General features: G+C 37.6%; 1 protein-coding gene across 7 annotated transcripts in view; it reads left to right on the plus strand.

Moving 5' to 3' along the window:
* Nucleotides 1-16,239, plus strand: part of USP53 (ubiquitin specific peptidase 53) — an 80,527-nt gene that overhangs the window by 39,580 nt on the left and 24,708 nt on the right. For all 7 annotated transcript variants that reach the window (XM_058436710.1, XM_058436713.1, XM_032146483.2 and 4 more), the window contains 5 exons: nt 6,150-6,263; nt 6,345-6,427; nt 9,750-9,855; nt 10,395-10,541; nt 11,586-11,735. In XM_058436710.1, coding sequence (XP_058292693.1) covers nt 6,150-6,263; nt 6,345-6,427; nt 9,750-9,855; nt 10,395-10,541; nt 11,586-11,735 — 600 coding nt within the window. The remainder of the gene's footprint in view (nt 1-6,149; nt 6,264-6,344; nt 6,428-9,749; nt 9,856-10,394; nt 10,542-11,585; nt 11,736-16,239) is intronic.

Genomic DNA, 16,239 nt, shown 5'->3' on the forward strand with positions numbered 1-16,239 from the left:
GCAATAAACATACGTGTGCATGTGTCTTTATAGCAGCATGATTTATAGTCCTTTGGGTATATACCCAGTAATGGGATGGCTGGGTCAATCCTAAGCCAAAAGAACAAAGCTGGAGGCATCACGCTACCTGACTTCAAACTATACTACAAGGCTACAGTAACCAAAACAGCATGGTACTGGTACCACAACAGAGATATAGATCAATGGAACAGAACAGAGCCCTCAGAAATGATGCCGCATATCTACAACTATTTGATCTTTGACAAACCTGACAAAAACAAGAAATGGGGAAAGGATTCCCTATTTAATAAATGGTGCTGGGAAAACTGGCTAGCCATATGTAGAAAGCTGAAACTGGATCCCTTCCTTACACCTTATACAAAAATTAATTCAAGATGGATTAAAGACTTATATGTTAGACCTAAAACCATTAAAATCCTACAAGAAAACCTAGGCAATACCATTCAGGACATAGGCGTGGGCAAGGACTTCATGTCTAAAACACCAAAAGCAATGGCAACAAAAGCAAAAATTGACAAATGGGATCTCATTAAACTAAAGAGCTTCTGCACAGCAAAAGAAACTACCATCAGAGTGAACAGGCAACCTACAGAATGGGAGAAAATTTTTGCAACCTACTCATCTGACAAAGAGCTAATATCCAGAATCTACAATGAACTCAAACAAATTTACAAGAAAAAAACAAACAACCCCATCAAAAAGTGGGCAAAGGACACGAACAGACACTTCTCAAAAGAAGACATTTATGCAGCCAGAAAACACATGAAGAAATGCTCATCATCACTGGCCATCAGAGAAATGCAAATCAAAACCACAGTGAGATACCATCTCACACCAGTTAGAATGGCCATCATTAAAAAATCAGGAAACAACAGGTGCTGGAGAGGATGTGGAGAAATAGGAACACTTTTACACTGTTGGTGGGACTGTAAACTAGTTCAACCATTGTGGAAGTCAGTGTGGCGATTCCTCAGGGATCTAGAACTAGGCTTAAATTATTAAATGGTCTTAAATATCCTGGGGCAGAGGAGAGGGAAGTTAGCTAGTGAATAGAATCCCTTGGTTAAGCTTTGGTAAAAATTCTGTTAAAGAAATGAATACCCCTTATTGGTCTATATTGTAAATCAACATTTATATGAAATTCACTGCAGATTGCATTGCCTGCATTATGGTGTTAGTGAAGATATAGAGCCTTTGTTTTGCTGTTATTTATACAGACTAACTAGATGATTCAAGTAGGATTTTTTTTTTTAATTATACTTTAAGTTCTGGGTTACATGTGCAGAACTTGCAGTTTTGTTACATAGGTTTACAAGTGGCATGATGGTTTGCTGCACCCATCAACCCATCACCTACATTAGGTATCTCTCCTAATGTTATCCCTCTCTTAGCCCCTCAACCCCCACAGGCCCCAGTGTGTGATATTCCCCTACCTGTGTTCATGTGTTCTCATTGTTCAACTCCCACTTATGAGTGAGAACATGTGGTGTTTGGTCTTGTGACAGTTTGCTGAGAATGATGGTTTCCAGCTTCATCCACGTCACTGCAAAGGACATGAACTCATCCTTTTTTGTGGCTGCATAGTATTCCAAGGTGTATATGTGCCACATTTTCTTAATCCAGTCTATCATTGATGAACATTTGGGTTGGTTCCAAGTCTTTGCTATTGTGAATAGTGCCACAATAAACATACCTGTGTATGTGTCTTTATCCTAGAATGATTTATAATCCTTTGGGTATATGCCCAGTAATGGGATTGGTGGGTCAAATGGTATTTCCAGTTCTAGATCCTTGAGGAATCTCCACACTGTCTTCCACAATGGTTGAACTAATTTACACTCCCATCAACAGGGTAAAAGCATTCCTATTTTTCCGCAACGTCTCCAGCATCTGTTGTTTCTTGACTTTTTAATGATAGTTTTCTAAATACACACTCATGTCATCTGCAAACAGAGACAATTTGACTTCGTCTCTTCCTATTTGAATACCCTTTATCGCTTTCTCTTGTCTGATTTGACTTTGTCTCTTCCTATTTGAATACCCTTTATCGCTTTCTCTTGCCTGATTGCCCTGGCAAACTGAACCCAGCAGCACATCAAAAAGCTTTGGTATCAGGATGATGCTGGCCTCATAAAATGAGTTAGGGAGGATTCCCTCTTTTTCTATTGATTGGAATAGTTTCAGAAGGAATGGTACCAGCTCCTCTTTGTACCTCTGGTTGAATTTGGCTGTGAATCCATCTGGTCCTGGACTTTTTTTGGTTGTTAGGCTATTGATTATTGCCTCAATTTCAGAACCTGTTATTGGTCTCTTCAGAGATTCAACTTCTTTCTGGTTTAGTCTTGGGAGGGTGTATATGTCCAGGAATTTATCCATTTCTTCTAGGTTTTCTAGTTTATTTGTGTAGAGGTGTTTATAGTATTCTGTGATGGTAGTTTGTATTTCTGTGGGATTGGTGGTGATATTCCTTTGTGATTTTTTTATTGCATTTATTTGATTCTTCTCTCTTTTCTTCTTTATTAGTCTTGCTAGCAGTCTATCTATTTTCTCGATCTTTTCAAAAAACCAGCTCCTGGAATCACTGATTTTTTTGAAGGGTTTTTTGTGTCTCTATCTCCTTCAGTTTTGCTCTGAACCTAGTTATTTCTTGTCTTCTGCTAGTTTTTGAATTTATTTGCTCTTGTTTCTCTAATTATGATGTTAGGGTGTCAATTTTAGGTATCTCCTGCTTTCTCTTGTGGGCATTTCATGCTAAAATTTCCCTCCACACACTGCCTTAAATGTATCCCAGAGATTTGGGTACATTGCGTCTTTGTTCTCTTTGGTTTTAAAGAACATCTTTATTTCTGCCTTCATTTTGTTATTTACCCAGTAGCCATTCTTGAGCAGGTTGTTCATTTTCCATCTAGTTGTGCATATTTGATTGAGATTCTTAATCCTGAGTTCTAATTTGGTTGCACTGTGGTCTAAGAGACAGTTATTTCTGTTTTTTTACATTTGCTCGGGAGTGTTTTACTTCCAATTATGTGGTCAGTTTTAGAATAGGTGCTGCAAAGAATATATATTCTGTTGATTTGGGATGTGGAGTTCTGTAGATGTTTATTAGGTCCGCTTGGTCCAGAGATGGGTTCAAGTCCTGGATATCCTTGTTAATTTTCTGTCTTGTTGATCTGTCTAATATTGACAGTGGGGTGTTAAAGTCTTCCATTATTATTGTGTGGGAGTCTAAGTCTCTTTGTAGATCTCTAAGGACTTGCTTTATGAATCTGGGTGCTCCTGTATTGGGTGCATGTGTATTTAGGATAGTTAGCTCTTCTTATTGAATTGATCCCTTTACCATTTTGTAATGGTCTTCTTTGTCTCTTTTTATCTTTTTTGGTTTAAAGCCTGTTTTATCAGAGACCAGGATTGCAACCCCTGCTTTTTTTTTTTTTTTTTTTTGCTTTCCATTTGCTTGGTAGATCTTCCTCCATCCCTTTATTTTGAACCTATGTGTGTCTCTGCACACGAGATGGGTCTCCTGAATACAGCACACTGATGAGTCTTGACTCTTTATCCAATTTGCCAGTCTATGTCTTTTAATTGGGGCCTTTAGCCCACTTACATTTAAGGTTAATATTGTTATGTGTGAATTTGATCCTGTCATTATGATGTTAGCTGGTTAATTTGCCTGTTAGTTGATGGCAGTTTCTTCATAGCGTCAGTGGTCTTTAAATTTGGCATGTTTTTACAGTGGCAGGTACCGGTTGTTCCTATCTATGTTTAGTGCTTCCTTCAGGAGCTCTTGAAAGGCAGGCCTGGTGGTGACAAAGTATCTCAGCATTTGCTTGTCTGTAAAGGATTTTATTTCTCCGTCACTTAGGAAGCTTAGTTTGGCTGGATATAAAATTCTGGGTTGAAAATTCTTTTCTTTAAGAATGTTGAATATTGGCCCCCACTCTCTTCTGGCTTGTAGAGTTTCTGCAGAGAGATCCACCATTAGTCTGATGGGCTTCCCTTTGTGGGTAATGCGACCTTTCTTTCTGGCTGCCCTTAACATTTTTTCCTTCATTTCAACCTTGGTGAATCTGACAATTATGTGTCTTTCAGTTGCTCTTCTCGAGGAGTATCTTTGTGGTGTTCTCTGTATTTCCTGAATTTGAATGTTGGCCTGCCTTGTTAGAGGTTGGGGAAGTTCTCCTGGATAATATCCTGAAGAGTGTTTTCTAACTTGGTTCCATTCTCCCCATCACTTTCAGGTACACTAATCAAACGTAGATTTGGTCTTTTCACATAGTCCCATATTTCTTGGAGGCTTTGTTAGTTTCTTTTCAGTCTTTTTTCTCTAATCTTGTCTTCTTGCTTTATTTCATTAATTTGATCTTCAATCACTGATATCCTTTCTTCTGCTTGATTGAATCGGCTACTGAAGCTTGGGTATGCTTCATGAAGTTCTCCTACCATGTTTTTCAGCTCCATCAGGTTATTTAAGCTCTTCTCTACACGGGTTATTCTAGTTAGCCATTTGTCTAACCTTTTTCAAGGTTTTTAGCTCCCTTGCGATGGGTTAGAACATGCTCCTTTAGCTCGGAGAAATTGTTATTACTGACCTTCCGAAGCCTACTTCTGTCAACTCTTAAAACTCATTCTCCGACCAGCTTTGTTACCTTGCAGGTGAGGGGTTGTATTCCTTGAAGGAGAAGAGATGTTCTGGTTTTTGTAATTTTCAGCCTTTCTGCTCTGCTTTCTCCCCATCTTTGTGGTTTTATCTACCTTTGGTATTTGATGTTGGTGACCTACAGATAGTGTTTTGGTGTGGATGTCCTTTTTGTTGATGTTGATGCTATTCCTTTCTGTTTGTTAGTTTTCCTTCTAACAGACAGGCCCCTCAGCTGCAGGTCTATTGGGGTTTGCTGGAGGTCCACTCCAGACCCTGTTTGCCTGGTTTTCACCAGCAGAGGCTGCACAACAGCAAATATTGCTGCCTGATCCTTCCTCTGGAAGCTTTGTCCCAGACGGGCACCTGCCTGTATGAGGTGTCTGTCAGCCCCTAATGGGAGGTGTCTCCCAGTCAGGCTACACGGGGGTCAGGAATCCACTTGAGGAGGCAGTCTGTTCGTTTTCTGAGCTCAAACGCCGTGCTGGGAGAACCACCGCTCTCTTCAGAGCTGTCAGGCAGGGACATTTAAGTCTGCAGAAGCTGTCTGCTGCCTTTTGTTCAGATATGCCCTATCCCTAGAGGTGGAATCTAGGGAGGCAGTAGGCCTTGCTGAGCTGTGGTGGGCTCCGCCCAGTTCAAGCTTCCCTGCTGCTTTGTTTACACTGTGAGCAGTGAACCAGCTACTCACGCCTCAGCAATGGCGGACACCCCTCCCCCCAACCAAGCTCCGGCATCCCAGGTTGATCTCAGACTGCTGTGCTAGCGGTGAGCAAGGCTCCCTGGGTGTCGGACCCGCTGAGCCAGGCACGGGAGGGGAACTCCTGGTCTGCTGGTTGATAAGACTGTGGGAGAAGCTCAGTATTTTGGCAAGAGTGTACCGCTCCTCCAGGTACGTTCACTCACGGCTTCCCTTGGCTAGGAAAGGGAAATTCCCTGACCCCTTGTGCTTCCTGGGTGAGGTGATGTCCTGCCCTGCTTTGGCTCACCCTCCGTGGGCTGCACTCACTGTCCAACTAGTCCCAATGAGATGAACCAGGTACCTCAATTGGAAATGCAGAAATTACCTGTCTTCTGTGTCAGTCTTGCTGGGAGCTGTAGACCAGAGCTGTTCCTATTCAGCCATCCAGGATTTTTTTTAAAGCTATCTGTTTTTTCTTCATTTGAGAATGTTGGGAACACAGGAAACTGTTTTCTAATATTAAATTCTAGATGTCAGTCACCATGGGTTTTTAGAAGGATTAAAAATAACTTTATTAAAGATCATGTTATAATGTTTGCTTAATTAAACATTTTCTTTTAAGCTTATGCTATAAAAGGTGAATAATTGAACATTCGATCAAAGTGTTGATTAGAGAGGAAAGCTGAAAAGCTAACAATATATATGACACTCTTAAATTTACACTTTGGAAAATCTGTAGGTAAAGAGTTACGTTTTGCTGTGTTCCCTGCAAGATCAACAACTCATTTATCTATTTTATTTTTAAATTAGGAAAATATATTGGAGAGGATTCATTTTCACATAGTGCCAAGCAGAGATGCAGACATGTGTACCTCTAAATCTTGTATCACTCACCAGAAGTTTGCTATGACTCTGTATGAACAGGTGAGATGGCTTGATTATTATTTAGATATTATAGTTCTGTTTTATGATTGATAGATTAAACATATGTTTTTACCTATATAGTGTGTGTGTCGTAGCTGTGGAGCATCATCAGATCCGCTACCTTTTACAGAATTTGTGCGGTACATTTCTACAACAGCCTTATGGTAAGAACCTATTAAAGCATAATTATCAAAGACGTTAATAACATAATTAAGCACATTGAGCACTTATTTTATAAAATTGTAGCATACATGAATTTCCCCTGTCTGTTTGAGGCTACCAAGTATGCTGCTGTGAGATGTATTAAGTGATGTCTATCAAAGTGGGATGTTTGTAATTTGGCCTAATATATGTGTTACTTAGTGAAGTGTACATAATACTAGTTAAATTTTATATCTATTTAATTTATAACAAATTTTAGAACTGTGAAGGGGAGCATAAAATGATAAACTGAATGTTAAATGGAACTATACATGGTTGCTTCATTTATGAGATGTTCTGTTTGTAATGGCCATATTTTCAGTCAGCTCCACTATGTCCCTTTCTGGTGATAAAAGCTAGGGTAAGCAGAGAAGAAAGAAAAATGTGAGCGTAATTCTCAGGTTATTGCATTTGAGGACTCAACATTCACTTTAAATAAAAAATTTGCCATGCTTGCCTGCTCACCTGCCCACTCACTTTCTCCCTTTCTGTCCATGAAAGATTAGCTAGTTAAGGATCTAAAAGTTATCCCTAGACCTTACATAATGTTCTTTGAATATTTTCCAACAGGTATTTGAAAGTATAAATATTTGGCATGTGGCCGGGCGCAGTGGCTCATGCCTGTAATCCTAGCACATTGGGAGGCCAAGGCAGGTGGATCACCTGAGGTCAGGAGTTCAAGACCAGCCTGGCCAAGATGGTGAAACCCTGTCTCTACCAAAAATAAAAAATTAGCTGGGTGTGGTGGCGGGCGCCTGTAATCCCAGTTCCTCGGGAGGCTGAGGCAGAGAACTGCTTGATCCCGGGAGGTGGAGGTTGCAGTGAACTGAGATTGCACCACTGCACTCCAGCCTGGGCGACAGAGCAAGATTACGTCTCACAAAACAACAACAACAACAACAACAACAAAAAAGTTGGCATGTGGTAAACATTGAGTAAGATCATAAACATTTGCATACATTTTAATACAAAATACATAATATGGATCAATAATTATCAGTCAGAATATGTTAGTGCAACAGTTGATAAATGCTGCCAATATTTGTGTCAGTGTGCAAAGTGAATATCATGTTCATTCATTTCATATTTATCTTTCTGGCTTTATTGGGTATAAAACATTATTTCATAAAGATTACACTTGAATAATCTTTTTTACACTTGAATTGTTATTGAATAATAACAACTTCATTATTTGGGTGTGTTTACTATCTTTATTACATTTGCAGACAAGTAAAAAACACGGATTTAGAGAAACATTCCTAAACTTCAGTCAAATCGTAGTCAGTTTCAGTCATTTTTTAAAATTTTTATGAAAAGTAGGATGGTGTTCAAACAAAGATAGACAATAAGTTAAAAAGTAAAGTTTTAATTCTACTTTAAAACTCTTGAATGAAATGACAGTGTTCTGAGACAGAATGTTAGATAATAAGAATTAGAGCCCCATCATTCTCTGCTTGGTAAACACTGCAAGTTGCAGGAGTGCACGCTTTGAATTCTAATTATAATATCCTTATTTGTATTGGTAATCAGTGTTGACTACCAGTTACTGAATGCTTACCATGTTCCCAGCTTTATGTTAAGTTGTCACTTTTAATCTTAACCAAAATTCTATTTTGTTGATGAAGAAATAGGTTTAATGAGGTTAATCTAGTAAGTGGATGAATTAAGATTGAAACCCAGATCTGTCTGACTTCAAAATTTTTCTGGCTAACCACTAATGCTGTCAGTTTTGTAAAAGCAGTATATGCAATTTGAATGAGCTTATCAGATTTAGGGCTTTCTAGTGTACTCTTGAAGTATTTGGATGGGTACATTTAGTTGTTACCAAATACTTGGAGATTATTTAAACTATTGAACTGTAAAATATATCCAGCTCTAGAATAGTTATATTACTGTTAAGTACAATCAGAACATCTAGAATGGAAACTAGTTAGTGTTTCAGCTTACATTACATTCCTTTTTGGAAATATTTAAATAGTTGTTTAAGTATTAGTCTGTTCTCATGCTGCTAATAAAGACATACTCAAGACTGGGTAATTTATAAAACAAAGAGGTTTAATTGACTCACAGTTCCATGTGGCTAAGTAGGCCTCACAGTCATGGCAGAAGGCAAGGAGGAGCAAAGTCACATCTTACATGGTGGCAGGCAAGAGAAGAGAATGAGAGCCAAGCAAAAGGGGTTTCCCCTTATGAAACCATCAGATCTTGTGAGACTTATTCACTACCACCAGAACAGTATGGGGGAAACTGCTCCCATGATTCAGTTGTCTCCAGCTGGGTCCCTCCCACAACACGAAGGAATTTTGGGAGCCACAATTCAAGATGAGATTTGGGTGGGGACACAGCCAAACCATATTGGTTATTTAATACCCTGATACATAAAAATATGTCTTTTAAGGAGGTTGAATAAAAAGTATCACAGTTACCCTGTAGTGTATTAAAAGGCCTGCCTGGGCTCTAATAAAATGATTAGTATCCTGGCTGAGCGTGGTGGCTCACGCCTGTAATCCCAGCACTTTGGGAGTCTGAGGTGGTTGGATCACGTGAGGTCAGGAGTTCAAGACCAGCCTGAGGAACATGGTGAAACTCCATCTCTACTAGAAATACAAAAATTAGCCAGATGTGGTGGCACGTGCCTGTAATCCCAGCTCCTCGAGAGGCTGAGGCACGAGAATCACTTGAACCTGGGAGGTGGAGGTTGCGGTGAGCCAAGATTGTGCCATTGTGCTCCAGCCTGGGCGATAGAGTGAGACCCCGTCTCAAAAAAACAAAGGGAGTAATATTCAAAATAAGAACAAAAGGAATAAGTCTGGCTTTAAAATCTTTGGTTGTGACTTCTGCATTTAATCAGCAAAGGACCTTCTCCTAGCTGAAATTGGTAACTTTGCTTCTAGAAACTTTGGGCCAGAGAGGGAGCCTTTCCTACAGTTTGTTGTTCTTGTTAGAGTAGGGTTTAAACTTAAGATTCTACTTTTAAGTAATAATACAAATAAAACATTTGCCTTAGAATTACCTCCAGACAGAGCATCTTAGCCTCATTCATCTAGTTCCAAACACATAATTTTGTGTTACTTTGTTCTATTTGAGCTAATTTTTTCATCATATACTTGCCAAATTTAATAATTTTTCACTTTATGGAAATGTACTTTATGGTTAATTTTTCAGTCATGGTCATGTTTTAGATAGAAAAAGTGATGCACATCTAAACTGACAATATTTTTCATGTGTAATTTATTAAAGTTTTAAGTTCATAGGCTGGATTTGGGATTGCTTCTTTTTTTGTAGCAATGAAGTTGAAAGAATGTTGGAAAGGCATGAACGCTTTAAACCTGAAATGTTTGCAGAATTGCTACAAGCAGCAAATACAACAGATGACTATAGGAAATGTCCTGTAAGTATAGTTTGGAGAATATTAGTATGCTTCTTGTTTTGTAAATTTGAAAATAGGCATTCAGAGATTATCATGTAAATATTGATTCTATATATAGAATTAGCTTTAAGAATTTTTAAAAAATATTATTTTAGATTATACCATGCGTACCATTTATCTTAGCGTAATTTCTTTAAAAACTCCTAAGTTTGTGAAGGTTTGAAGGTAGCATATATTGATTAAATTTTTTCAAAGTTCTGAAATTTATCATTTGATTAAAGAGAAAGTTTCTTTTCAGTAAACTTGGGTTTTAGTTCTGCTTTTTTTAGGTTGAATTCTTACTTTAACAGATTTACAAAAATATCAAAGAATACTTTTATTTAAAATAAACTTCTTTGTAAAGAAATAATTAAGACAAATAGCTTGTTAGAAGTCAATTTTTAGTATACTGAATAAATTGCAGATATGTGTTAAAATTGTCATTATATAATACAAACTGTGTAAGGCTTTGCTTGGTTTATCTGTTTTCATAATTTTAAAACCTTTATGTTTTTCTGTAGAGTAACTGTGGCCAAAAAATAAAAATTCGCCGTGTTTTAATGAATTGCCCAGAGATTGTTACAATTGGTTTAGTCTGGGACTCCGAGCATTCCGACTTGACCGAAGATGTTGTTCGGAATCTAGCAACACATCTTTATCTTCCTGGGGTATCTTATCTATTTTCATTCCCTTCCCTTTTATTTTCAAATTCTTCTAAAACATCATTCTGATGTTTTATCTGATAAAGACAAGTTTAATCAAATCAGGATAACTGGAATGCCTTTACTACATAGACTAGGAATGGCTTTCAATTACAAACTAAACTGTCTCATTGACTTTTGCTTCTTTCACTCTAAAATCATGATGATTGATGATTTTTTATGTATGGCCATGATTGTAAATATAAATATTGTTAACTTAGAAAGGTTTAATATTTAAAATTCATCTAAAGCACTGATCTCTTTTTTTTTTTTTTGCGGCAGAGTCTTGCTCTGTCGCCCAGGCTGCAGTGCAGTGGCGCAATCTTGGCTCACTACAACCTCTGCTTCCCAGGCTCAAGCAATTTTCATGCTTCAGCCTCCCTAGTAGCTGGGATTACAGGATGCACCACCATACCCAGCTAATTTTTTGTATTTTTAGTAGAGATGGGTTTCACCATGTTAGCCAGGCTGGTCCTGAACTCCTGGCCTCAAGTGGCTCCACCTGCCTTGGCTTCCCAAAGTGCTGGGATTACAGGCGTGAGCCACCACCCCCCGCCATGATCTCTTGATATGCTTGTTACTTTCTTAGTATATTTTGAATTGGTTCATGTTACAATTAAAGTTTTGGATAATTATCTTTTAGATAATATGTTTAATGAACATTCAATTATGCGATTCAGTCAAGAATTACCAGAAATGTGGAATTTATCTCATATTTTGAATTTCTTTATGAAAAGTGTCTGTCATGTGTCATTAGAGATACTCTATTATTGCTAAACTAATTTGTAGTGGATTCATTTTATTGGACTTAAAGTTTTATGAATGAATTAAAAGTGGTAATTCTGTTAACAATGTGATGTCAGTGGTGCCTTCGAGTAATAATATAATATTAGATTGGGGCAGTATGCATGAGAAATATTTCATTATGTGTCAAATACATGATTCATCTAATTATTCCTCATTTTACAAAAGATATAGTGTTAAGTGTACATTACTAATTTTTTTAAACAGCTTTTTTATAGAGTTACTGATGAAAATGCCAAAAATAGTGAACTTAACCTTGTTGGTATGATCTGCTACACCAGCCAACATTATTGTGCCTTTGCATTTCACACCAAAAGTTCCAAATGGGTATTTTTTGATGATGCAAATGTGAAAGAGGTAAGTGACACTTTCTTTAATTGAAATAATTACTGTGATTTTTACTTTTTGTTAATAAATGATATATTGATATTAATATTCAAAAGGATGATATAATTATTATGTAAAATAGTAATAAATGAACATAATGATGATAGCATCATTAAGTTCAAACTTCCTTTTGTTATTCTTGAAATTGGCTTATTTTGAAGCCAACTTTTAAAACCAGTCCATTTCCAGAATAATAATAAGTAGACTAATGAATATTAGTATACAAATATGTAACTATCAGTGATCTGTATATCAGTGATGATCCTTTTTGCCAGATGCATACTTGCTGTATTTACTTTTTTGTGGATGATTCACAGTAGTTTTGTATAACTAGTGATGAAAATATGCTTGCCTTTATTTTTATTATTACAATTTTTTTCAAATGTTGTGTGTGGAATACAGAAATAGATATATCAGTTATATCTTTTGGTAATTACAGTTGACCCTTGAACAACATAGGAGTGCCAAGCCCCTGTGCAGCTGAAAACCCACATACCACTTTCGACTCCCTCAAAACTTAACTGCCAACAGCCTACTATTGACAGGCAGCCTTACCAAAAACATAAACAGCCAATTAACACATATTCTGTATGTTCTAGATATTATATACTGTACTCTTACCGTAAAGTAAGCAAGAAAAAAATGTTACTTAGAAAATTATAAGCAAAAGAAAATATATTTACCACTCACTAAGTGGAAGTGGATCATCATAAAGGCCTTCATCCTTGCTGTCTTCACGCTGAGTAGGCTGAAGAGGAGGAAAAGGAAGATTGCTCTTGCTGTCTCGGGTGGCAGAGGCAGAAGAAAATTCACATATAAGTGAACCTGTGCAGTTCAAACCTGTGTTGTTCAAGGGCCAACTGTAATTTATTTATTCAATTAGTAATAATATTGTCTAGAAAAGTAGTGAATAATAGTTCTTAATAAGGAGTATTGGAATCACATGAGGAGCTTTTGAAAAAACATATATTCCTGGATTCCTAAAGTTTTGATTCAGTGGTGTAAAGGCAGGTATCTGAAATTTTAAGTTCTACAGGAAATTCAGACATAGCACAGTTGAAAACTATTGGTCTTGCCAAGGCTTACTGGCTTTAGCAATCTTTATTAAGTAGTAAACTGATTTAAAAATACAAGTTGTGGCCGGGCGCGGTAGCTCACACCTGTAATCCCAGCACTTTGGGAGGCCGAGGCGGGTGGATCACGAGGTCAGGAGATCGAGACCACAGTGAAACCCCGTCTCTACTAAAAATACAAAAAATTAGCTGGGCGTGGTGGCAGGAGCCTGTAGTCCCAGCTACTCGGGAGGCTGAGGCAGGAGAATGGCGTGAACCCGGGAGGCGGAGCTTGCAGTGAGCCGAGATCACGCCACTGCACTCCAGCCTGGGCGACAGCGAGACTCCGTCTCAAAAAAAAAAAAAAAAAAAAAATACAAGTTCTTTGGTTGTTATAAGCAAATGATGTAGAATTCTATTTAGTTCCATTTTATTAATATATAACAAAAGGCCATTTATCAGCACTGTGGTTAAGACAATACAAATTCAAATATTTGGTATTTAGTGGACTTCTGATTCTACCTATGAAGGATTAACTGCTATAGAAATAGCCATTTCACGTTTAAAACTAGGACATAGGTGAAACAACTCAAGACATTGAACAACATGCAGTTGAACAGAGAAAAGGGAAACAAATGAGGTCAGCTCTATAATTACCCCCTGCTTACTGCCTAGAGGTAGTTTCTGGATTGCAGTGCAGGCAGTGGGAGCCCAAACAAAGCCTAGTAGTTGTCACTGAGTTGTGGAGACTGAAACTGGAGTTCAGGGAGGCCTAGATGGCTAAAATTTGCAGGACAGAATACTAGAAAGAAAACTGCACAGGGAAAAAGTTCTGGAAATTGACAGAAGGGTTCCCTGGAATTTTTGGCTAAATTGTGATTTGTGCATGTGAGGGGTGAACCCACACAAGTTTGGGGTTAGTTGGGAGACATGGGAAGCATCACTGGAAAACAAAAGGTAAAACAATTCTCAAAAATCATACAAGGTTAGTAATAGTTTGTATCCCCACCATAAAGAGTGGAGAGATGATATAACATGTAGGCATTAGCTGGAACCTTCAGAAAAGTATTACCTTGATAATGGGGCTAAGTTATTCCTAGGCTGAAGGTTGCTCTGGACCTGATATTAAAAAGCTTAAAACAAGGCCGGGCCGGGCACGGGGGCTCTTGCCTGTAATCCCAGCACTTTGAGAGGCCAAGGTGGGCGGATCACGAGGTCAAGAGATCAAGAGCATCCTGCCCAACATGGTGAAACCCTGTCTCTACTAAAAATACAAAATTTAGTGTAGTGGCACCCGCCTGTAGTCCCAGCTACTCAGGAGGCTGAGGCAGGAGAATTGCTTGAACCTAGGAGGCAGATGTTGCAGTGAGCCGAGATCGCGCCACTGCACTTCAGCCTGGTGACAGAGTGAGACTCTGTCTCAAAAAAAAAAAAGCTTAAAGCCTTGAAAGTTCAAAGCTAATCTCACTTTTAAAATAACACAACAAAATTCAATACCCAAGACTACAAAGTTCAGTGAAATTCAATATGCCACTTCAAAATCGCATTCAATAAAAAATTACCAAATATTCAAAGAACCTGAAGAAAAATTAATAAAAACAGACCAGAAATGACTGAGATGGGAATATCAGGGGAGGATAGTAAAACTACTGTTTATATATAGGGATTTCTTAGATAACATTTAATAAGCATGAACCATAAAAATAAATTGTAAATTAGACTTCATTGAAAGTTAAAATTTTTGTTCTTCAGTAAGATACTATTAGGAGAATAAAATGACAAACCATATACTGAGAGAAAATATTTGTGAAGCATGTATCTAATAAAGACTGTATCCAGAATATTTAAAGAACTCTTAAAATCCAATTTAAAAATCAGCAAAAAATGTTGACAGTTCACCAATGAAGATACATGAGTGGCCCTTGAAATGATATTCAGTACATCATTAGCCACAACGGAAATACAAATTTAATTCATAATGAGATTCTAGTACTCACCTGTTGTAATGGCCAAAATTAAAAAGACCAATAGTTGGTGAGGATAGGAACAGCTAGATCTCTCACACGAGGCTGATGGAACCAAAAAATTGAACATTCACTTTCAAAACTGTCAGTTTCTTATAAATTTAAACATATATTTTCGATATAACCCAGCAAATCCACTCCTGTGAAAATGTAAGTCCATGTAAAACGTGTACTTGAATGTTCATGGTAGTTTTCTTCATAATGCCCAAACTAGAAATGACTCAAATGTCAACAATAGGTGAATGGATGAACAAATTGTGGTATAGCTATACAGTGGAATATAATACTCAGCAGGAAGGACTGAACTGTTGAACTGATACATGCAATAATGTGAACAAATCTCAGAAGCATTATGCTAAGTGAAAGAAGTGAGATATAAATGACTACATGCTATGATTCCATTTATATGAAATTCTAGAAGGAAAAACAAAGGTGTGGAGGGTAGATCACTTATTTCCAGAGACTGCAAAATGGGGTACAAGTAAGATTTTGGGGTGAGGATTACACGATTGTATTGTCAAAACTCACTGACTTGTACACCATAACTAGATAATTTTACTTCATATAGTACACTTCAATAAAGCTATTAAAATTTTTTGGTATTTATATTTAAAATCAGCACTTTGCTTGAATTACTTAGTACTTTGATGTAGGAGTTTATTAAGTTTCATCTTGAGTCGATGTGTAACAACATTTGCGGCTTCTACTTTGCTTTTACCTAGTTTAAATTGTTCAAAATTTAGAGGAAGAACTGGGTGTATTAATCACCCTGTGAAGTTTTTTATTTTATATTCACATTGACTCCTCAAAGCCTGGCCAACATGGTGAAACCCCGTCTCTACCAAAAATACCAAAATTAGCCAGGCGTGGTGGCACATGCCTGTAATCCCAGCTGCTCAGGAGATGGAGTCATGAGAATCCCTTGAACCTGGGAGGTGGAGGTTGCAGTGAGCCGAGACCGTGCCACTAAACTCCAGCCTGGGTGACTGTGAGACCTTTTCTCAAAACAAACAAACAAAACAACAACAACAACAAAAACAAAAAAAACAAATGGACTCCTCAAGTCTCTTGGAATCCCCAGTGAGGAGGGGATTCCAACAGCTGAATATGTGTAGTTCAAAAAAGCTCATCAGAATTGTTCTTAAAAGTCCCCTTCCCTGCAAAAATATTCTAGAATGCTTTGTGGTGTTTTTGTTTGGGTCGTTTTGTTTTGCTTTTAAATCAATTTTATAGAGGTATAGTGCAAAAACATTAAAATACACCCATTTTAAGTGTACAGTTGGAGTTTTGATAAATGTATTTACCTATGTAACCACCATAATCAGTACACAGAACATGTTCATCACACTAGAAAAATTCTATCAGGCTTCTTTGTTGTCATACTCCCCACACCACCCC

The sequence above is a fragment of the Hylobates moloch genome, unplaced genomic scaffold (genome assembly GCF_009828535.3).
Source record: "Hylobates moloch isolate HMO894 unplaced genomic scaffold, HMol_V3 SCAFFOLD_3, whole genome shotgun sequence".
Classification (NCBI taxonomy): Eukaryota; Metazoa; Chordata; class Mammalia; order Primates; family Hylobatidae; genus Hylobates; species Hylobates moloch.